Raw genomic sequence first — 22,615 nt, forward strand, 5'->3', positions numbered from 1 at the left:
ATTATACATTTATAACATAAGTGAACAAAAGAGGGTCATAAGTTTACAAATGGACTCGCTTTGTGCAGAGTTGCTTGTGATAAAAGTTTTCTTTTGAAAGATTCCACCGGAAATCCGGATTGAACGGAGGAAACTGACAGCGTTAGTAGGAATGGCCGCTATGGTCACTAGAGGAAGGAACCCAAAGAGCCAGAAACTTTACTTCGAACGGGACCGCTGAGGATTTCAAGTCCGACGAAACGCACGAACCCTTTCCTTGCAACGGACGAACGACGGCGTCTTTTGACGTGATATACTTAGGATCGGCTCGCCGTTACAAGTGTCGCCGAGTTAGATCGAATGTAGCCGCTAGCCAGCTGTTGGCTCCCTTGCTTGGCTGGCCCAACAAGTTAACTTAAGTGAATAACTGCATCGGAGCATTCGCCGATCGCCGTTAAATGCTGATCGTCGATCGTAGCAACGACTAATATTTGATGACAGAGTAGTCAGAGGCGTCGCTGGGCTCCAGATTGTCATTTGATGGCGATTTCAGAACATAATTAGAGCTAATCTTAACGCTAGCTCCAAAGCTAGCTAAGTTGTGATCCTGAAGTATCGCCCATTTTTGGAATCCTGTCCCAGCTACTGGCTTGGGGGCTAATCGACAGCTCGTTAGTCTGCTTTTAAGGTGGCATCTGAAGTACGATGGAAAGTCTAACGTTGAGTGATGGCGAGCAGAAATATTACGCTGATTTGTTCGTTTACTGCGACACGGAAAACACCAAAAAAGTAGCTTCTTACGGGAGAGTTCTTGACCTTTTCCGGGCGGCCCAGCTTCCCAGTGAAGTTGTCATACAGGTAAGCTAGTGGCTGTTAAAGTCATCACTTTTTTTGTTTACCGGTAAATCTAGACGCAGTGCGATGTTTTGGATGTTGATTAAATGTGAGCAGCTGTCATTAAAAGCTATGGTTAGCCTTCCCATGTAGCAGCCTGCGCAGTGCGAGACACACCTTCTTCTGGCTAACGTTAGCTTCTCTGCACAGCAAAGCTCCAAACGTGTGTGGTGCACACTTGAAACATTTCGGATTGTAATGGAGTGGCACACATGCACGTAATGCATCAAACTGACTTGACTAGTTTTCACTTTTTCTTGTTTAATTGTATCAACATTGATTTTCCCCTTGACTCCTTCCTGCACCCATTCTTCCTCGCCCACAAACAATCCAAAACAATATGAAAACGCATCCTGTCATCAGTGAAAAAATCCTTAGGCGGAGTTGTTCGTGAATCATCAGAGCAGTCATGCTTGTGTGGTTTAGATCACAGAGTTGTGTGGAGCAACTCGGCTGGGTCACTTTGGACGAAGCCAGTTCTACATCGCCCTAAAGCTGATTGCAATCGCCCAGTCAGGTCTGCCGCTTCGAGTAGAAAGCCTCAATTCAGGTGAGTCTTTCTTATGGGTTTGTATTTCAACCAAAAATGGCAAGAAAGAGCTTCTTATAATAAAAATAATAATCCATTTAATTTATAAGCGCCTTTCAAAACTCTCAAGGACACTTAACAGTCACATGATATTATAAACCGCCACGATGGATGTTGACGCTTATTCAGAATGAATGACTGTGCTTGCAGTCAAGGACCTACCGCTGCCCAGATTCGTGGTGGGGAAGAATGAAGCGGATGCGAGACACGTGGCCCTTTACCAGGACCCGGACAGTCAAGGGTTGTACCCCGCCTCTGCAGCTGCGTTGATACAAAGACCACCAGGCAGGGGTCACCCAAACAAGAAGGTGCCCCCGTCAGCTAGCGCCCATCCTCTCCACGAAGCAGTTCAGCCTACAGCACCTAGCATAGAAACACAGGTGTGTACGTGGGGCGGTAACGTGTCTGTCATCTTCCACATGCGTGTCAATACTTAGAATTACCATTTAAAGGACAACCGACACCAAGTTGCGTCCCTAATTTGTAAAATCACTTCAAATGACTTCTACTGAGCGCATTTTACAAAGATTCCACCGCATAGAGCTATATTTTACGTTTTAAGACTCACGCTGAATATTCATGAAGTCTTGTCTTTAAGTTGATGACGATGCCTTAAGTGACGTCACGGAGGGAACGCCCCTGACCGAGAAAGTGACACACAATGCATTTTGGGTACTTTGTTTGGTCTGAAAACATCGTGCTGATGGTGAAGGATGGAAAACGCATAAATAACGTGATGGTTAAACATTGTGTGCTGCACCAAGACTACTATTTGATACTAGTTGATACAAATTCCCAGCGGACATATCAAGCCCATTTCCAACGGAGCTTGGGCGCCATCTTGTGCATTTTCTGGCCGCTACATTGGAGTCCAGACGGCTCGAATTGACACGGAAGGACTTCTTTAATCGATTGCAAACATTTATGCTTTCTTCTTCACAACTATTTCAATCATATTCATAACTGGATGAGTAACAAGAAAGCATCTTCTCCGAATCTGAACTCTCTGAAGCCATTGTTTTGATTCTGGAGCATGGCAGTTTGTGAAGGAGTATCCTGGCGTGACGTCACGAACAAGGGGGCGGGACTTTCTGAATCTGCCCAGTTCCGAGCTCATTTTGGGACACTTTAAGTCATTTTTATTGGTGTTTTGCATTTGAATAAGAAATATCAGCCTGTGTATTTTGGGTATTTTAGATGCTATAAAACGTTTTTTCTGATGACAATTGTGGGATGTCCTGCTTTTATCTTTTAGCAGGCGGAACCGACATCCCCCGTCGTCTCCCCTCATCAATCTCCACCCGCCTCCCCGCCTTCCTGGAGGAAACACAAACGGCAGCACAGTGGCGGAAACGCAGACAGACAACCGGTGGCGGCACCGACCGGAGTCGTGTGGACGCAATTCCGAGAGCCACAAAATGGTAACGGGGAAAATGCCCCATGATTTGGAAAATATCGCACGGAACACTTTTGACAATTCCTTTCCGTCTTGGTCAAGCTCCCGTGGCAGGTGACGGATTGTGGTCATCGCATTCGCCCCCACTTCCGGGTCAGGAAAGTTGGGTCAGTTTCACAGCGGATACGCCGCCATCAAGCACAGTCCCCGGAGCGCATCCGTCGTCCGTACAGGTTGGAAAACGTTCATTCAAAGCAAATTTGATGTTGTTGTAAGCTAACAGTGCCCGTCACATGATGCCTTTCCCTTAGGAAAGCACAACGATACGAACAACGATGGCCCCGGCAGCAACGGCAACTACTACTGAGATGCAGCGACAATCCAGCGGCTATGATGATCCATGGAAGATCACAGATGAACAGAGACAGTATTATATCAACCAGTTTAAAACCATTCAGCCCGACCTGACTGGTTTCATACCAGGTAGCCATAAAAACACGCACAAAAAAAGATAGCTAGCTAGATAGCCAGCTAGCCAGCCAGATAGATAGGTAGGTAGATTCGTAGATAGATTCACAGATTCGTAGATAGATTCGTAGATTCATAGAGAGATTCATAGATTCGTAGATTGATTCATAGATTCGTAGATTGATTTATAGATTCATAGATTGATTCATTGATTCGTAGATTGATTTATAGATTCATAGATTGATTCATTGATTCGTAGATTGATTCGTAGATTCGTAGATTGATTCGTAGATTCGTAGATTGATTTATAGATTCGTAGATTTATTCATTGATTCGTAGATTGATTCATTGATTCGTAGATTGATTCATTGATTTGTAGATTGATTCATAGATTTGTAGATATATTCATAGATAGATGTGTCGATTCGTAGGTAGATTCGTAGATAGATTCGTAGATTCATAGAGAGATTCATAGATTCATACGTTGATTCATTGATTCGTAGATTGATTCATAGATTCATACGTTGATTTATTGATTCGTAGATTGATTCGTAGATTGATTCATTGACTTGTAGATTGATTCAGTGATTCATAGATTGATTCGTAGAGTCGTAGATTGAGTCATAGAGTCTTAGATTGATTCATAGATTCATAGATTTATTCATACATTCATAGATTGATTCATATGTTCATAGATTGATTAATAGATAGATATAATATGCTGACTCATTAATTTCTTTTTCCTCTCTGTTCGTCATAGGTTCAGCAGCAAAAGAGTTCTTCACCAAGTCCAAATTGCCCATTTTAGAGCTATCGCATATTTGGTGAGTCGGCGTTTTTATCACAGCGAGTAACCAAAGTGTGATTTTGGGAATTAATTAGGGTTAATTTGTGTGTCTTCAGGGAGCTCTCCGATTTCGACAAAGACGGCGCGCTAACCCTGGATGAATTCTGCGCTGCCTTTCACTTAGTCGTCGCCCGCAAGAACGGCTACGACCTTCCCGAGAAGCTGCCCGAGAGCTTAATGCCAAAGCTGATTGACCTCGATGACTCAGCAGGTTGGCGGCTTCGCACCGTTTCGGCCCCACAACACTCCCGCTACTTCACTAGTATCGTATTCATATTTTGCGCGTTGTTTGCTATCTATCGCATTTCCCTTTTTAATCGCTACACGTTTATTCCACGCAGAAGTTCCGGAGCAAACGGCCGACGTCGGGTTCTCGGCGTGTCCCGCCGAGGTGACGGCCAATAAGTCGCCCTCCATGCCTTCTCTCAACCAGGCTTGGCCTGAGATGAACCAGAGCAATGAGGTTCCGGCACACTCGCACAATAATTCCTCTTAACAAACGCATGATATGCATTCATACCAATCTGTGATGTCACTGCACTTGGCTGTCTATTTATTTATTTATTCATTTATTTTTTTTCATCTTCTCACTGTCCGTCTGTCTCCTTGCAGCAATGGGAGACGTTTAGCGAGCGCTCCTCCAGCTCACAAACTCTGACCCAATTTGACTCTAACATTGCACCAGCTGACCCTGTAAGTCGATCACTTAGCATGCATGTTTTCACCATTAATGGAACGACATTAACCTACCCTGAAATGAGCTGAATTGTCTCTCGGTGTCCCCCCGCCCCCTTCTGGCTATGTTACTGTTTTTGGGCATGCGGTTTCTTTCAAATGTGTCTGTATTTGAATCGTAGCATGCGTTGGGTCTCATTTTTTTGCAACTGATCTTTGCATATTTATTTGCTTTCATATAAACAAGAAATATTCTGGTGAAGAATGCACTACTCTATGTACAGTGTCTGATTTTGACACTGGCTACCTAGCTAGCTATCGATTTGCTATCTATTAGCTGTCTAACTAGTTATCAAGCTATCTATTTGCTATCAGCTGTCTAACTAGCTAGCTAGCTATTAGCGTTATTCCCAGTTGAACGGGGTCACCGTTGCTGCCTACCTAGCTAGCTATCTATTTGCTATCTTTTAGCTGTCTAACTTGCTATCTAGCTAGCTATCTATTAGTTATCAAGTTAGCTAGCTAGCTAATAGATAACTAATAGCTAGCTAACTTGATCTATTTGGGTTATTCCCGGTTGAACGGGGTCACCGTTGCTGGCTACCTCGCAAGCTATCTATTTGCTATCTAGTAGCTGTCTAACTAGCTAGTTATCTATTAGCTAGCTAGCTAACTTGATCTATTTGAATTATTCCCAGTTGAACAGGATCACCGTTGCTGGTACCTAGCTAGCTATCTATTTTCTATCTAGTAGCTGTCTAACAAGTTAGCTATCTATTTGTCATCTATTAGCTAGCTAGCTAGCTAACTTGATCTATTTGACTTATTCCCGGTTGAACGTAGTCACCGTTGCTGTCTACCTAGCTATCTATCTATTTGCTATATTTTAGCTGTCTAACTAGCTAGATAGCTAGCTAGCTAGCTATTAGTTATCTATTAGCTAGCTAGCTAACTTGATCTATTTGAGTAATTCTCGGTTGAGTGAACACTGGCGCGCGTGGCTGCCGCTGCTCACCCACAGAAAAACACATCCTGTGACTGTAAAGTGACCTTGAGAGTTTTGAAAGGCGCTGATGAATGAAATGTATTATTATTAAAAATGGGATTTGCATAAAATGTCCTAAAAGTGTTTTCTATATAATCTAATTGACCGATGTCATGACTTGACAATAAATGTCTCTTTTTGTCTGTCCTCTGCTTCATAGGACACCGCCATCGTCCATCCTGTTCCCATCCGGATGACCCCCAGTAAGATCCACATGCAAGAAATGGAGCTCAAGAGGACCGGTAGCGGTCAGAGACATTTTTTTTTCTCCATTTGGTTAGAAATAATGTGCTTTTGTACACTGATGTGATTGCCTCCGCATCTTTAGATCACAACCATCCGACCAGTCCAATCGTGGCCAAACCACCGGAAGCGTCTGAAGAAGTCAAACTAGCGGTACCTGCCACCATGAAGTTTGTACCGGCCAATGCCGTCGGTCAGTCACCGCGTTAGTTTGACATTGTGGGATACAATCTCAGTTATTAGAGTATGATTATTTTCTAAAAATAAACATTTTTTTTCTCCCCTCCATTCAAGGTGATGGTTACAGCAGTTCTGATTCCTTCACGTCTGACCAGGAGCCAGTCGCAAGACAAAGGTGACGGGTCACCGTTGCTGGCTACCTAGCTAACCGATATAGATAGAATGCTAGCTAATAGATAGTTTTCTACATAGCCATATAGCTAATAGATAGCGACATAGATAGCTAGCTAGTCAGCAAGGAATCTATTAGCTATATGCCTATCTCGCTGGCTAGCTATATAGCTGTCTATCTATTAGCTCGCTAGCTAGCTAACTTGATCTACTTGAGTTATTCCCGGTTGAGTGAGCGCTGGCGCATGTGGCTGCCGCTGCTCACCCGCAGAAAAACACATCCTGTGACTGTAAAGTGACCTTGTGATTTTTTTTGGGGGGGACCAGGTCTCAATCGGGCGCCTCTCCGGAAGCTCTGAAGGTGGTGGCGCCGCCTCCCCCTCCTCCCAGGCCTCACCCGTCACACTCCCGCTCCTCGTCGTTGGACATGAACCGCAACTTCGCCACAGCCTCAGCTACCGGACAGACGCAGCCCGCCGGCATCACTTTCCCGCCCGCAGTGCCTCCTCGACCGCTTCCTACGCAGGTGAGGCAAAAAAACAACAACAACAACAACAAAGCAACGCGTTAGCTTCACTTATTTGCCCACATTTGCTTTCTATGCTCGCCAAAGTCATCGGTACCGCACGCGGGACAACGCGCCGAGGCTGATGGTGCGACGGGAGCGGGCGCCCCACTCGCCGCCACGTCCCCCCAGCAGATGCCACAGCAACCCAATTTCGCAGACTTCAGTCATTTTCAGGCCTTTGCTGCATCTGAGCAACCTTCCAGCTTACCGGAGGTGGACAAACATAGTGATCCTGGACAGGTGTGTGTGTGGGCACGTGCACCATGGATGATGGATAGATGGCTAGCTAGCTAGCTATGTAGCTAGCCATCTAGCCATCCGATCACCCATCTAGATAGATAATAATAATAACAATTATACATTTCATTTGAAAGCGCCTTTCAAAACTCTCACGGTCACTGGATCAGTTTTTCTGTGGGTGAGCAGCGGCAGCCACATGCGCCAGCGTTCACTCAACCCGCAAGTAACTAAAATAGATTAAAAAAAAACTAGCTAGCTAGCTACTAGATTGCCAGCCTGCTAGCTAACAGATAGCCAGATAACTAGCTAACTAGCTAGACATCAGATAGCCAATATACAGCCAGCCAGCTAGCTAGCTAATAAACAGCTAGCATAGTCATAATACGTATGATATAAAAAAAAAAAAAAAAACATACACTATCATAAAATGTCGCTGAAATATTTGGATAGCTAACGAGCTAGTTATCCATCCATCCATCCATCCATCCATCCATCTATTTATCTATCCATCATCCATCTATCATCCATTCATTTATCCATCTAACTATATAATAATAATAATAATAATAATAATAATACATTTAATTTGTAAGCGCCTTTCAAAACTCTCTAGGTCACTTTACAGTCACTGGATCAGTTTTTCTGTGGGCGAACAGCGGCAGCCACATGCACCAGCATTCACCCAACCCGCAAGTACCTCAAAATGATTAAAAAAACTAGCTAGCTAGCCAACAGATAGCCAATATAAAGCCAGCTAGCTAATAAATAGCTAGCCAAGGTCAAAATACGGGGCTCAAAAAATGAGTATGATATCAAAACATAAAAAAATATATCTCATATACACTATCACAAAATGGCGTCGAAATATTTGGATAGCTGTCTAGCTAACTATCAATCCATCAATCATCCATCTATTTATCCATCTATCATTCATTCATTTATTCATTCATCCATCCATTTATCTTATTTATTTTTGTGGGCTTATTGCAGGGTGACAAGTCATCGGACGGAGCCGGTCCCTTGAGAACAGTCAAGAGTGACAGCCAGGCCGACGAAAGAACGACCGCCGCCGGTCACTCTGTAATGCCCCCGCCATCTTGTCTCTTTTTTTACAATTACACAAAGAAAAGCCATGTTAAATTAAGCAAAACTTACTGTCATTTTTTTTAAATAGCGCCATATTTGTTGTTGTGTTTCCAGAACAAGAGTTCATCCGGCCCTTTGGGTCCTCCACCCAAGCCTATCCGTCGCCGGTTGAAGTCTGAGGATGAGTTGCGGCCCGAGGATGAACAGCACGGTCCACAGAAGGCGAACATCATCGCCGCTGCTATGGCGACTCAGCCTTCGATTCCAAGGTTGGGAATTTTTTTCCTTTGTGTGTGTGTGGGGGGGGGGGTCGTGACCTGTTGAGAGACAAATACGTGTTTTTGTGCGTCGTAACAGGTCAGTAGGTAAGGACAAAAAGTCAATCCAAGCGTCGATCAGAAGAAACAAGGAGACAAACACGGTGTTGGCGAGACTAAATAGTGAACTGCAACAACAGTTGAAGGTAAGATTAAAAATGTGCGACTCGGGGACATGGCTATTAGCTCGCTGGCTAGCTTTTTAGCTATCTACTTGCTGTCTATTAGCCATCCGATCTACCTGCCTATTTATTAGCTATCTGTTAGCTCTCGGTTAGCTTGATCTGTTAGATAGCTATGAATCGTATTGTATTGTATTGTATAAAACGTGTTTCAAGAATGACATAATTCTGAGTTTGGAGATTAAATGTATGATTGTTGTTATTATTATTATTATTATTATTATTTGTCTTACTATTCTATTTGAGTTACTTCCAGGTTGAGTGAACGCTGGCGCGTGTGGCTGCCGCTGCTCACTCAGAGAAAAACTGATCCTGTGACTGTAAAGTGACCTTGAGAGTTTTGAAAGGCGCTTATAAATGAAATGTTATTATTTTGAAACTTCTCATTTGGACCATCGATGAAAAGGTTTCTTCAGCCGTCATCTGTACTTCTTTGAAGGTGTCGTACGTTTTGCTTCTCATCCAAGATGCTTCGTCAGCGAACTAATATGTTGCTGGTAGCTCTGGCCCTATATATATATATATATATATATATATATATATATATATATATATATATATATATATATATATATATATATATATATATATATCCCTACTGTCCAGAGTTGGCGGTGCCAGACCTCTGCTATAATAGGTCCGTGCTCTAAGGTTGAGGGGAGCAGGGGACTATTTCCTGAGGCTACACTGATTACCTCTATTGTCCTGACTGATTATGGTCTACTACTGGCCTGATTGCCCCATTTGCTCTGGTATCACCTCATCAGCATAACTAAGCCTATGTGGTAATGATCTCAGAAGTGTGTTGTAAGCACAATCCAAATTAAACCTCACCCAACCATGGTGATTTAGTGAAGGGTTTTGCTGTTTTATAAAAATAGCTTCTTTTACTCCCATTTCAAACCATCCATTTTCTTTCGCGACGATTTTAACCTTATCGTCATCACATTTGGACGGGCATATTCCCCGCATTCCCCTTTTTAAAGTTAAATATTGTTTTCCCCCCAGGACCTCCTTGAAGAGAGGATCTCTTTGGAAGTGCAGCTGGAGCAGCTTAGACCTTTCTCCCACCTTTAACCATCACCGACGAGGCGGTTGTAGTTTGTCCAAAGAAAGGCTGATGCCCTCATGCCCATTCCCACCCCATTCCACCCCCGCCGCGGGAAGACGACGACAATGTGGCACTTTTCCCCATTTTCTCCCAAGAGAAATGAATCCACGGCCGACGGATGAGTGGGGAAGTATTGTTGGACATTTGGTGTTAACTGACCGTGTGTGCGAATGCGGCCATTTTTATTTGATTGTGTTGCCAACACACCGGTCGATGGTTGAAAGAGTTCTTGAGCCAAATCTTGGGAGTTCCGCATTCAACTCCTGGGAAAAACAAAACAATACAGTGATACCTCGGTTTACGAAGCCCTTGGCTTACGAACTTTTCGGTTTACGAACGTTAAATTTATTCAAAAAATTGTAAATTGGCATACAAACTATTTTTCGGGATACACACGGAGCGCAACAATGAATGATGTGTCGTTCGCGAACGAGCCCGCTCTCCTAACAAGAAAATGGCATCCGGCTTGTTTTGGTCCTCTATTCCCTGACCCCAGTCTTCGTTTGAAGCCACGTGATTGGTCAAGAACGCAGCAGTGAGGGGATATGGTTTAAACATTAAAGAGATAGGCAGACGACAGAGAGAGAGAGAGAGCAAATGGATAAAAAAACTGACATTTGGACTCGTTTCAACTTTGATAGTTCAAAGGCAGCGTGTAGACTGTAAGGTTAAAATTCCTATAAATCAGGCTCCACAAATAACCCACACAAGCCATTTGTACACTTGATGCAAAAAGCTATCAACTCAGCTAAACAATTGATGAGCTAGGTAAAATTATAGCAGAGAAAGCACCTACAAGGGATCATTCCTCAAGATGGTGAAAGAAGAAGGCTACGTTCCTCATCAAGTGTTTAATGCTGATGAAACCGGCCACTCCATTCCATCAAGCCATCAACGACCATCACAAAGGTAAATAAAAACGACTTTATTATACACTACATTTTATTTCTTTAATTATAATACCATAGCACATTTATTATACATAAAATAATGTATATTTTGTGTAGATTCAAGTTTATAAAATTAGAAAATTATGTTTTATGGAGACATTGGAACGGATTATTCTCATTTTAATGGTTTCCTATGGGAAATTAATTTTTGGGATACACACTTTTCACCTTACACACTCAGTCTGGGAACCAATTAAGTTCGTAAGCCAAGGTATCACTGTATTGGAAACCGGTCTTCAATATTTTCAATCTTATGATCAGTAAGTCTGTGAAAAATCACAGCTATTGAAAAAAATGGAACCGATTCAGACTTGATGTTGCCTCTCGGAAACTCGTGTTGATGCACGCTGGTTGGGATGAATTCCAGTTGATGCCAAATGACTGAATTTTCACTGCTGTTTGACTTTTATTTGGTCTTATTTTCATTTCCACTACCCCAATATGTTTTTTTTTATATCCTCCACTTTGGTTGCAGCATTATACCCCAATTTCCTTTTTAGCCAAAGGGCCGTTGAAGTGAATTCCAACGACACCAGGTGGCGTTTATGAAGGACTCGCCATGAAAAGTTTCCCTTTGTTGATATTTGCGGTCGTCTGCACTATGCAAGTTCAGGGGGGGGGGGGGGGGGGATATAACGGCCGCAGCTGTTTGAGCGCAGAAATAGTAGCGACTGTGTCTTTGTTATCTCGGATCTTCCAGAACACAATCTACTGTAAATGCTCCTATGATGGAAGCATCATCCACATCAGTGTTTCTGCACTTTTAGACTAAATTCATATTTGAAAAAAAAAAAAATAAATACATAAAATAAGAAGTCGACCTTAACAAGAATAGAGACCTGTTACCACAACGTGAATGATCCCACTGCACTTTGAATTTCATACCCTCCCCGTATGGCTTTTATGGGTTCCTTTTTTCAGTTTTTTTTTTTTTTTTGTCTTTTAAACTGTCAGAAGTATTAAAGGACAACCGACGCCTCCGGACAAGTTGTGTCTATAATTTGTAAAATCACTTCAAATGACTTCTACTGAGCGTATTTTACAAATATTCCACGGAATATAGCTATATTTTACCTTTTAAGACTCGTTGCATACAGGAAGTCTTGTTTTCGAGTTGATGACGATGCCTGACGTGACGTCACTGAAGGAACGCCCCTGACCGAGAATTGCATTTTGGGTACTTTGTTTGGTCTGAAAACTTCATGTTGATGGCGAAATTAGAAGGAAAACAAATAAGAGTATGGTGAATCGTTGTGTGTTGCACCAAGACTACTATTTGATACTAGTTGACACAAATTCCCAGCAGACAAATCAGCCGATTTCCAACGGAGCTTGGGTGCCATCTTGTGCATTTTCTGGGACGCTACATAGGAGTCCCGACTGCTCGGATTGATACGCAAGTACTTCTTTAATCGATTGCAAACATTTATGCTTTGCTCTTCAGAACTATTTGAATCATATTCATAACTGGATAAGTAACAAGAAAGCATCTTCTGCGAATCTGAAGCCATTGTTTTGATTCTAGAGCAAGGCAAAGACGTGACGTCACGAACAAGGGGGCGGGACCTGAAACTCGCAATTTCCTGGGTCATTTTCAAGTCGTTTTGGGACACTTTAACTCATTTTTATTGGTGTTTTGCATTTGACTAAAAATATCAGCCTGCGTGTTTTGGGTATTTTAGATGCTATAAAACGTTTTTCTGATGACAGGAAACAAAAAAAATGGTGTCGGTTGTCCTTTAAAAGAAGTGGGAAAAATGCTACCAATTCATTTAAATTGCCACAGAAGAAAAAAAAACGCTTCGTGCCATCCCAAAGTGGCCTCTTGTTTAGCTGATTTTTACGATCACTGTGTCTATGGCCTTATTCTGAACACCCCCTTGGCTGAAGTTCAGGTTTCCATGGTGACTGACTGATCCCCCTTGTTGCAACAAGGCTTGCCTTTTTTTTTGTTTTGTCTGTTTTTATGTATGTACGTGTATGTCTGTGTGTGTGTTGCCGTACCTGGAAGTGAAAACATTGAAACCCCTGCTTTAAAAAAAAATCATGGGATGGATTTGCGTTTGCTTGCCAGAATAAAAGCACTCGTCGTCCCAAATGGCAATCCAGGCAGAAGCAATCTATCGGAAACAAAATATGTGGGACTTTTGAATGCTATTATTTGCTTTCCACATCTGCGTTGTACATTACGACACATACACATAAACACACCATTTTTTGGGGGACTTGTGTACATTTACATTAATTGCTGACTAACGGCGAAATAATATTCTATTTAATTCCTTCTCTCTTTGGCTGTGGGATCCTAGATGTTCAAACTGCATGGATGTACTGTATCTCTGCAGAGTCGACTAGCAGCTGTGTGATTTTTACACAAAAATAAAAACGGCACAATATTTTAAAACCTCTGCTCTTGACTGTATTTTGGGGTACCTTGCAAACAGGAGTCACCGTTGCAATACGTTGGATCATTTCACCATGTTAGGAAGAGGCAATGCGGCACAGATCGATTGGAAGTGTCTGCAAAATCAAAGACAATGCACAATTTTAGTTTTTGGCAATACATTCCGAGGGCGTTTCACATTGTTGTTTCTAGCCAAAGACAATCAAGAAAGACAACCAACACAATGGCTTTGAGAAAGTTTTATTTTTCTCTAGGCATTGCTTTATTATTGCTACCATCTAGTTTAAAGTGACTGGGAGCGATCCATAAAGGGAACAATGCAAAAAAATCCATAACGTGTCACTCAGTCTATAACTATGAGTGACACGATATGAGGACAACCTGACCTTCAAAATCACTTTGACATCTATACGACACAATTTGTCACGTTCTCTTCCAGTTGGACAAGATGTCAATACAGTACACCTGACGAGGGTTAAAAGGTCGCGTTGCAAAAGCAGGACTTGAGAGGCGTTGCGGCGGAATCAGTGAGTCGCTTCGGGTGTTGCGTTTGGATGTAGCGGGATGTGCCAAATCCTTTTATTTGGCAACGCTGAAAAACAAAACAGAACGTGCAAAAAAAACAGCTCTCAGTAGGATAACTACACGAATGCTGCACACTTGTAATAATAAATAATAAATTTCATATATAAGCGCCTTTCAAAACTCTCAAGGTCACTTTACAGTCGCAGGATAAATTTTTCTGCGGGTGAGCAGCGATAGCCACACGCGCCAGCATTCACTCAACCCGGAAGTAACTCAAATAGAATAGTAAGACAAATAGAAAGGTAGCTAGCAAGCCAATAGATAGCTAATAGCTAACCACTAAGGGATGCGGTGTCATGGATTGTTCTAGATGTGCTTAAACACTTGTGATGACTCCTCCCCCTTTTTTTTAGCTAATTCACTGGCAGATGATGTGCAAAAATCGTTTTGTATTTTATTGATTGTATTCTATTTATAATTGTATTTTATTTATTATTGTATCTATGCTTGTCTGTGACTGTAAAGTGTCCTTGAGAGCTTTGAAAGGCGCTTGAAATAAAATGTATTATTATTATTTATTATTATTATTATTATTAGAATAAAAATGTGGCCACTTTAGTGCCAGGGTTTTTGTCATTGTCACTCAAATTCCAGGAACCACAGAATATTGAGTTTTAGGACTAGTATATAAACATTCAAATAACCATAAGAAACCTTAGACTCTCTTCTTTCATGGAAAAATGAGTTAATTCCTTTAGAAATTAGAAAAAAGTGTTAATTCCTAAGTTATGAGTATGGAGTTATCTGAGCTTGAAATGGGGGTGACTGTACAAAATACATACATACATATTGATTTATAACAACAGCTGAAGCTGTAAAAAAAGTGCTAACATGGAAAAAAGGGAAATGCTACCCCATTGTAAAAGAGAAAAAACATTGCCAGAGGCCATGGCCAGCGCTTTATCGGCCACTCACATAGTGATATCCTTGTAGCGGTCCAACGCCTCCTGGGCCACCACCTCCGGGAACTTAGGGTCGTGCCAGAGGATGTCGCCCGGGACGTTCAAATCCATGGGTGGCGATTTGAAGAGTTTGACGGAGACTTTGGTGTCCGGCTGCTCGACGTCCTGACCGGGTCTCTCCATTGGATCCCTGGTGACCACCTGCAATCATAAACTTTGATCACTGATATAGATTAGACAGAATAAGAAGTTATCATATTTAAAAGTTTCATGCTGTTATATGCTGTTTTGACTCGAATACACGATTGAAGCACAGAGAAACCTGGGGTCAATCTGAGGTCAACAGACAGCAAGTTAAACTATCATCTTCATCTAGGTGCTAGATTCTAGGACACAGGTGTCAAAGTCAAGGCCCGCGGGCCAAATCCGGCCCGCCACATCATTTTTTTCGGCTCGCGAAAGCAAATCAAACTTGTTAAATTTCATGATGATTGCTAAAATCTGAGCCAAAATTTCATATTTTTGGATGTCAACCATAATAAAAGTCATTATTCTTGACTTCAGATTTGAAACGAGTTATTCATTAATTTGCTGTGTGCTCTATATGTAATAATTGAAGGGATTTAAACATTCTAATGGTTTCCCCAAATTCATAACGGCTATCCAGAGGAAACCATAACTACAATGTGGCCCGCGGCAAAAAATGACTTTGACACCCCTGTTCTAGGAGATCTGGCCTTGGACAGAATTTAGGACTTGGGAAAGTCCTTTATCACCGAAGCAATTTACGACTTGAAACTCCTTCACAGGAAGAGCTCATTAGCCAGGTTACAAATGTATCGGTTCATGGAAGAGACAATGTTTTATTGCTTACAGCTGTTCGCGCTTCGAACGCCCAGGGGTGTGGTATTGTAATCAAGAAAACTATGTTTTACTAATGTATCACTTAAATTTGCATATACTCTCAATAAATAGTTTGGCAGAGGGCTGCAGAATTCAGGCGTCTGTCATGAAAGGCTACATCTCCTGCCGGCAGTAAAGACAATCTTTCTGGGTTCGAGTCTTTGTCCACAGTGTCCGATCATCGAACATCTCCTACAATCACCCGCCGTCGACCTGTCACGCCCCCAAAAAAATGCAAATGCTATGTGGACACCCCAGAAAACGGCGAGAAATTCATCGGGGAGAATAAGTAAGCTTATGCACCGTCTCTACTTTGAAGAAGTCATCCTTGGATTCGGTGTTGTTTGCCAGAGACGACACCCAACCAAACTGCTTGTTGAGCATGTCCATGACGGAGGACGTGTTGAACATGTGCTCCTCGAAACGCTTCAGGAGAGCGTTGTAGTGCCGAGTGAAGCGCTCGGCCATGGCAAGAGCTCTCTCCAGTTCTTCCTTCAGGGGCCCTTCCAGAGGTTTCTTTCCGGAACAATCTGTGAACGTAACCCGAATGTCAGATTTGCTGTATATAGCTAACTGGCTGGCTAGCTATGTAGCTAGATATCTATTAGTTATCTATTAGCTAGCTAACTTTCTATCTATTTGAATTATTCAGCTATCTAGCTAGCTATTTCTTAGTTATCAATTAGCTAGCTAGCTAACTTTCTACCTATTTGAGTTATTCCGGGATGAGTGAACGCTGGTTGCCGCTGCTCACCCACGACAAAACTTATCTTGTGACTGTAAAGTGAGTTTTGAAAGGCGCTCACAAATGAAATTTATTATATTACAGTATTATTATTATTCTGAAAAGGTCAGCGTTGGTTATTTTGTTATGCAAAAAACAGACTCACCGACATGTTCGATGTCTTTGCACTTCTGACACTCGTCGCGGAATTTTAGGCAGCCGGCCGAGTTGCGGCGAATCTCCCTGCAGGTCATGCTGCCGTCTCCGTACGGTTTGGTGATGACCACGTCTTCGTTCACGCTGCCGTCTGCGAGTACATGATATCCATCAAATATATCGTTTGGTCAAAAAATTGGTATGATATGAATAATGTCGATCAGATAGTGTACAATGGGTCCTTCTTGGTCTTTTTACGTTATGTTGCTCATTTGAGGTATCTAGCTAGCGATCTAGCTAGCTATCTATTAGCTAGCTGGCTGGCTATCTAGCAAGCTACATATTTGCTATCTATAAGCTAGCTAGCTCGGTGGCTATCCAGCTAGCTATATATTTGCTATCTATAAGCTAGCTAGCTATTAGTTAACTATTAGCTAGCTAGCTAACTTTCCATCTATTTTAGTTATTTGGGTTGAGTGAACGCTGGCGCGTGTGGCTGCCGCTGCTCACCCACAGAAAAACTGATCCTGTAACTGTAAAGTGAGTTTTGAAAGGCGCTTATAAATAAAATGTATTATTATTATTATTATTATTTTATTACACCAACATCACTTTCAGGTTTCTACAGCTAGCATACCCTCGTTTGTGGGAGCGTCCGTATCAAAGTCCATCATGGAACCGAAGGAGCCGAAGGGGTTCCTCCCGCCGATGCCCATCATGTTGGAGAACAAACCCTGGAAGCTAGGGAAGGGATCCTGGAAGAGGGAATGGATGCTTCGACGCCAGCGAGATGGGAAGAAATTGGGCAGGGCGAAGATCGGCGGGTTGTACTGCACGTGATCAGCCACCTGAAAAAAACAAAACATGGCAACTTAGCATGAAATTAACCCCCCCCCCCACCTCATCTTGCGTATAATAATAATACAGTAAAGTCTCGTTATATCGATATCGGATATATCGATAGTCCCGGTTATATCGATACTATTTCTATGCACGCCGGAGAAAATTACATGCAAACAGGGTCCCCGGTTATATCGATATTTTTTCGGACTCCCTTGAATATCGATATAACGAGACTTTACGTATAATAATAATAATAATAATAAAAACATAATCAGAATCAGAATCAGTTTGCAGTCCACAGCATATATTTTTATAGATATTTATAGCTAGCTAGCTAGCTATAAAGCTCAGAGCTAGCTAGCTAGATAGCCAGCCAGATAGACAACAGACAGCAAGTAGATAGCCAACAAAACAAATACATCTAGGTTTCTATCTATTGGCTAGCTAGTAGCTAGGTAGTTTCCTATCTATTTGAGTTACTTTCGGGTTGAGTGAACGCTGGCGCGTCTGGCTGCCGCTGCTCACCCACAGAAAAACTGATCCTGTGACTGTAAAGTGACCTTGAGAGTTTTCAAAGGCGCTTAGAAATCTAATTTATTACTATTATTACTACTACTATTACTAATACTATTACTATTACTAATTAGTATTAGTATTAGTATTAGTATACTGTTACTAATACTATTACTAATTAGTAATGTTATTAGTATACTATTACTATTACTATTACTATTACTATTACTATTAAGCCTTCTGTTACCTTCATACTGTCCGAAAAGATGTCGTCCACTCCGTCGGCCATTTGAGAGTATTTGTCTTCCAACTCCCTGAACTCTTTATTTTGACGTTGTCCTTCTTGTTCCAGCGTGTCCATCCTCTCCCCGTTGATCCAAATCGAGAAGGGAGACGTTCGGTTCAGCAAGTCTTCCAACTAATGCAAAAGCAAGAACGCAATGTGAGTCATAACATGTCCAAGTTAATTCCTAAATGATATGTGTCTGGAGTTATATGAGTTTGAAATGAGGGTGGATGTCCAAAATACAATGCAATAAATACATATTGGTTTATATAGCACTTTAATAACCGCTGAAGCTGGAACAAAGCGCTAACATGGAAAAAAAGGGAAATGCTGCCCTCTTGTGGAAGGGAAAAAACATTGGCGGTGGTCTTACCAGCGCTTTATCGGCACCCAAAGCATGAAAAACAATATCCGAACAAATTCGGGAATGGCTCTCTGCATAATAGTTCCAATTCCCGAATATATTCGTGAATGGCAGTGAATGAGTTAAAAACAAAAACAAACGCTAATGATTGTTCTACTTGCACAATAACGTCTCACCTGGCGGCCCACCATCCCGGACCCACTGCTACAAGTGCGGGAATAGTACTTGACGCAGGTTTTCTTCAGACATGGCTTACATTCCTCCCACAATGTCTTCATAGTCTCATTACAGACCTCCTCCTGCTCTTGGAGCTTGGTCTCCATCTCCTGAGCGGCCAACATGGCCTCCTGTGACCATGTACAACAATGTGGGTTGAGGTCATGGTTCTACGGGTTTTTCCACACTGACTAGTACTCAATAAACAGAACTATGGCGCTCCTTAGGCTACCTAGCTAGCTATCTACGTACTTGCTATCTATTAGCTAGCTAATCACATTGCAATGCGATCTACTAATAATACCTTGGAGATCGACTGAGCGATCGCAATCGACGTATTGTATCTAGCTGGCTATCTGGCTATTTAAGCTAGCGATCTAGCTGGCTACCTAGCTATCTACGTACTTGCTATCTATTATCTAGCTAATCACTTTGCAATGCAATCTACTTATAATACCTTGGAGATCGACTGGTCCATCGTAATCGACGTATTGTATTTAGCTGGCCATCTGGCTATTTAGCTAGCGATCTAGCTGGCTACTTAGCTAGCTATCTACGTATTGTTATCTATTAGTTGCATATCTGTCTATCTAGCTAGCTATATATTTGGTATTTATAAGCTAGCTAGCTAGCTAGCTAGCTAGCTGTTAGTTATCTATTTGCTAGCTAACTTTCTATTTGAGTTAGAACGCTGGCGCGTGTGGCTGTTACTGCTCACCCACAGAAAAACTGATCTTGTGATTGTAAAGTGACCTTGAGAGTTTTGAAAGGCGCTTATAAATGAAATATATTATTATTATATTATTATATCTGTACCTCTTTCTTCTGTTTGGTTTTCTCCAGCTCATCCAAAACCTTCTTGTGATCCTGTGAAGATTTCTGCATCATATTCTTCATCTCCTTGACTCCATTAATGGCATTCTCAATCTGGACATTGAGGTATTTCTCTCCCTCGTGTGAGATCTCTGCAGAGACAAGACATAAAATAAACACTTGAGCGTAAATTTGTCCGTAATATGTACAGAAAATTTGGTATCCAACTTTGAGTAAAGCGTGGAAAATATAACAGGTGGCGAAATGATCTTACGTTTCAAATTTTCACTGGTGGGGGGAACTATGCAGGTGGCGCAGGTCAGAAAAAGAGCCACCAAAGCCAGTGACTTGGACCCCTTCCTCATCTTCATCATCATCACCAATATTGTTTCCAACTCTTACAAGGGCTAGCAGGGAATGATGAGAAATGCTGGCAAAAAAAATAATCAGTTAAGATGAGATCAGCATATGTCAAAGGTCACCGTACCGAGGGGTCATATTGCTAGGTGGCCCTTATACAGATAGGAACCCACATTGATATGTCCCAAACTAAACCTTTTTCAGACGTTTGGTCTTCCTTGTATGTACATCATCTCCTGGTGTTATTTAAGGAATGGGAGTTGGCGCAAACTGCCCCATATTGAGCCCAACAAGGCCACAAAACAAGGCATTTCCGCCAACGCATCACTTTGATAAGGATTGTTTTGACTCCCTTGACTTGAATGTTAGTGATGTGTCATTTGCGAACGAGCTGGCTTTTAGAGCCGGATCTCTGAATTTACAAGGAGTAAGAACTGGGAGCAGACTTTTTTTGTCCTCTATTCCCCGCACCCAGTCTTCGGTTAAAGCTGCACGTGATTGGCCGATATATATATTGTTTACTAGTTGGTATGATAGCATTATTAATATGAAAAGCAAATTAGTGACAGCTGATCATCAGAGCAGAGTAACCACAGGGAACGTTAGTCAGTGGATGCTCTCTGTTCACATATAAATCAAGCCATATAAATAAAAATATTTGATAGAGCGTATTTTTTTTTACACAAGTAATTCGTTTTTCACATAATTTTTGTTCGTTAATTAATTTAAGCAACAAAAAAAAAAAAAGAGGAGCCATTTGGGAGACAAAAGAGCCGGATCTTTTTAGTGAGCCGAGCCAAAAGAACCGGCTCTCTGATAAGAGCCGCAATTCCCATCACTATTGACTATGCTTCAAATAGCCTTGGGGTGTCACACAAAGCTTTTTTTTCACAATATAACATAAATGGAAGTAAAATAGAAATCCGAAGTGAGCTAGTGTAGAATGCAAACATTGTTACATCTATGAGGGGCTTTAAAAAAAGCATCATATGCCCTCACACTGACCTTGGTGCAGCGTTTTGTGTGACTTTCCCGCTGGATGTTGCGTAACATGAGCGGCGAGCTCCTTCTCTCCTCTACCCGTTTCTGCTGATGTCAGATCAGCCTGCTAAGCCGACCCTTTCTTGCCCCTCTTCAAACACACACTTGGGTGACCTTTCTTTTGTTTACCCGTTTCTCCAGACGTCCGATCGGCCTTCTCTGCCGACTCTTTATTGCTCCTCTTCAAACATACACTCGGGTGATCTTTCACAAGAGGGACATCCTCAAGTGGAGGGTCTTTTCGGTACACTGCACTACACTGGAATGACTGGTTTTAATTGACATTTGATTCGATGAACTGTCCTTTTGAATTAATTTGATTCAATGTTTTCAGCTGTCACGATCTGGTTGGCGACCAACGGGTGGCGCTGTTGGCCCCGCCTGCACCTGCACAGGTGTTGGTCGCTCCAATCAGTGGCAGTTAAAAGGACTCCCGGCACGACTATTCGTTGTCGGGTCATTGTATGTGTTTGCTTCACCCTGTCCGACTTGTTTCATCTTGGCAGATTGTTACTCATGGTTTTCTTTGATACTTTGTACCTTTCTGTTTAGGTGACTTTGATGTTTGAGGTTCTGGACACACCAGTAGAGACAATGGTGGTGATTCATAATTCCTTGGCTGGCTGATGGGATTTAAAATGAAGGCTGCACGCAGGATGCTCGTGAGATAACTCCCAAATTGCAAAACCAGATAAGGGCCATGCATGCTTGATTTCTTTTTTTTTTTTTTAACTTGAATTGCATAGAACACAAAGCACCCACTGCATATTTAATCTCTCTTTTCACGGATACAGTGCAGACTTAATGCTCTTGTTCCAATTCAGATATGGAGGTTGCGACCATGAGTAAGCTAAACAAACAAGTCATCAGTTCAAACGTCTGGTCCAGAATCCCACATCATAATTAGAAATGAAATGTATTATTATTATGATTATTATAATGCACCCCACTACTTGTCAGCATTAAAAGCGAACACTGACATAAACCTTTTTTAAGACATCATGGAACATACAGTACATGTTTTAAAATTTCAGCAGTAACACTGCATCTACTTGCACAATCTTCCCAATAATCACATTAATGTTACTCTCATATTAATGTGTAAATAGACAATGTGTTTACTTTGCAAGCTGTGTTGTTGCAGGCCGGTCAAAATAAGAGAAGCTGTTACTCACCAACGAGTATGTCTTCAGGGACCAGGCTGTCTGTATTTGCTTTGCACCCTTGCTGGTCTTATTTATACTGCAGCAGATAAAACTGGGACAAGCAAACACGTGACTCATCAAACCGTTATCGAAATGCCACCTTTCATGCTGGGTAGCTTCCGGTCATTACCTTCAAAATAAAAGTGCTCACATAGTGTGTTAAATGGTGTCATTGTACCCCCCACACACACACAGACAATAATGAACATGAACGAAGTCATTTGTAGATGAAATGTGCATTTATGATGTGTAGAATATCTACTAAAATTATGCACCCACGCTTTATTTATTTGCGCATTTATTTATGATCATACATACGTTAAAACATTGCAAAATGAAAAAAAAACAAACAACCGGTT

At 41.9% G+C, this 22,615-nt stretch overlaps 2 protein-coding genes across 5 annotated transcripts; one reads left to right on the plus strand and one right to left on the minus strand.

The window, feature by feature from the left end:
* Window positions 1–141: 141 nt before the first annotated feature.
* reps1 (RALBP1 associated Eps domain containing 1) lies at window positions 142–13,345 on the plus strand. 3 transcript variants are annotated; one of them, XM_089021611.1, is made up of 19 exons: window positions 142–837; window positions 1,300–1,423; window positions 1,613–1,842; window positions 2,718–2,883; window positions 2,961–3,091; window positions 3,170–3,341; window positions 4,087–4,150; window positions 4,230–4,384; window positions 4,515–4,636; window positions 4,786–4,866; window positions 6,054–6,141; window positions 6,222–6,329; window positions 6,431–6,491; window positions 6,815–7,013; window positions 7,101–7,295; window positions 8,286–8,375; window positions 8,496–8,650; window positions 8,739–8,844; window positions 9,889–13,345. In XM_089021611.1, exons 1-19 carry the CDS (start codon window positions 685–687, stop codon window positions 9,955–9,957), a joined length of 2,469 nt encoding a protein of 822 aa, XP_088877737.1. In that variant the 5' UTR covers window positions 142–684; the 3' UTR covers window positions 9,958–13,345. The 3 variants fall into 3 exon arrangements, with proteins under 3 accessions (XP_088877737.1, XP_088877738.1, XP_088877739.1); XM_089021612.1 differs by having other exon boundaries at window positions 2,721–2,883; XM_089021613.1 differs by lacking the exon at window positions 4,786–4,866.
* A 224-nt stretch (window positions 13,346–13,569) lies between these two features.
* On the minus strand, window positions 13,570–22,376 carry clu (clusterin). Of its 2 annotated transcripts, XM_089021614.1 has the most exons (10): window positions 22,227–22,375; window positions 19,925–20,080; window positions 19,654–19,802; window positions 18,798–18,968; window positions 18,219–18,389; window positions 17,253–17,463; window positions 16,626–16,766; window positions 16,039–16,265; window positions 14,846–15,033; window positions 13,570–13,937 (listed from the first exon to the last, which is right to left on the minus strand). In XM_089021614.1, exons 2-10 carry the CDS (start codon window positions 20,025–20,027, stop codon window positions 13,925–13,927), a joined length of 1,374 nt encoding a protein of 457 aa, XP_088877740.1. In that variant the 5' UTR covers window positions 20,028–20,080; window positions 22,227–22,375; the 3' UTR covers window positions 13,570–13,924. The 2 variants fall into 2 exon arrangements, with proteins under 2 accessions (XP_088877740.1, XP_088877742.1); XM_089021616.1 differs by lacking the exon at window positions 13,570–13,937 and having other exon boundaries at window positions 14,842–15,033; window positions 22,227–22,376.
* Window positions 22,377–22,615: the final 239 nt, after the last annotated feature.

This window comes from Hippocampus bargibanti, linkage group LG19 (assembly GCF_051943395.1).
Source record: "Hippocampus bargibanti isolate YZ-2025 linkage group LG19, ASM5194339v1, whole genome shotgun sequence".
Lineage (NCBI taxonomy): Eukaryota > Metazoa > Chordata > Actinopteri > Syngnathiformes > Syngnathidae > Hippocampus > Hippocampus bargibanti.

Excerpts from the sequence above, each read along its gene's own strand:
- reps1 (XM_089021611.1), top strand. The coding sequence starts at position 685 with ATGGAAAGTCTAACGTTGAGTGATGGCGAGCAGAAATATTACGCTGAT. Across the intron at positions 3,092-3,169 it reads CGCATCCGTCGTCCGTACAG|GAAAGCACAACGATACGAAC; the intron begins GTTGGAAAACGT and ends CCTTTCCCTTAG. Across the intron at positions 7,296-8,285 it reads AACATAGTGATCCTGGACAG|GGTGACAAGTCATCGGACGG; the intron begins GTGTGTGTGTGG and ends GGCTTATTGCAG.
- clu (XM_089021614.1), bottom strand. The coding sequence starts at position 20,027 with ATGATGATGAAGATGAGGAAGGGGTCCAAGTCACTGGCTTTGGTGGCT. Across the intron at positions 19,803-19,924 it reads CACCAGTGAAAATTTGAAAC|AGATCTCACACGAGGGAGAG; the intron begins GTAAGATCATTT and ends TTGTCTCTGCAG. Across the intron at positions 16,266-16,625 it reads CAAAGACATCGAACATGTCG|ATTGTTCCGGAAAGAAACCT; the intron begins GTGAGTCTGTTT and ends TTACGTTCACAG.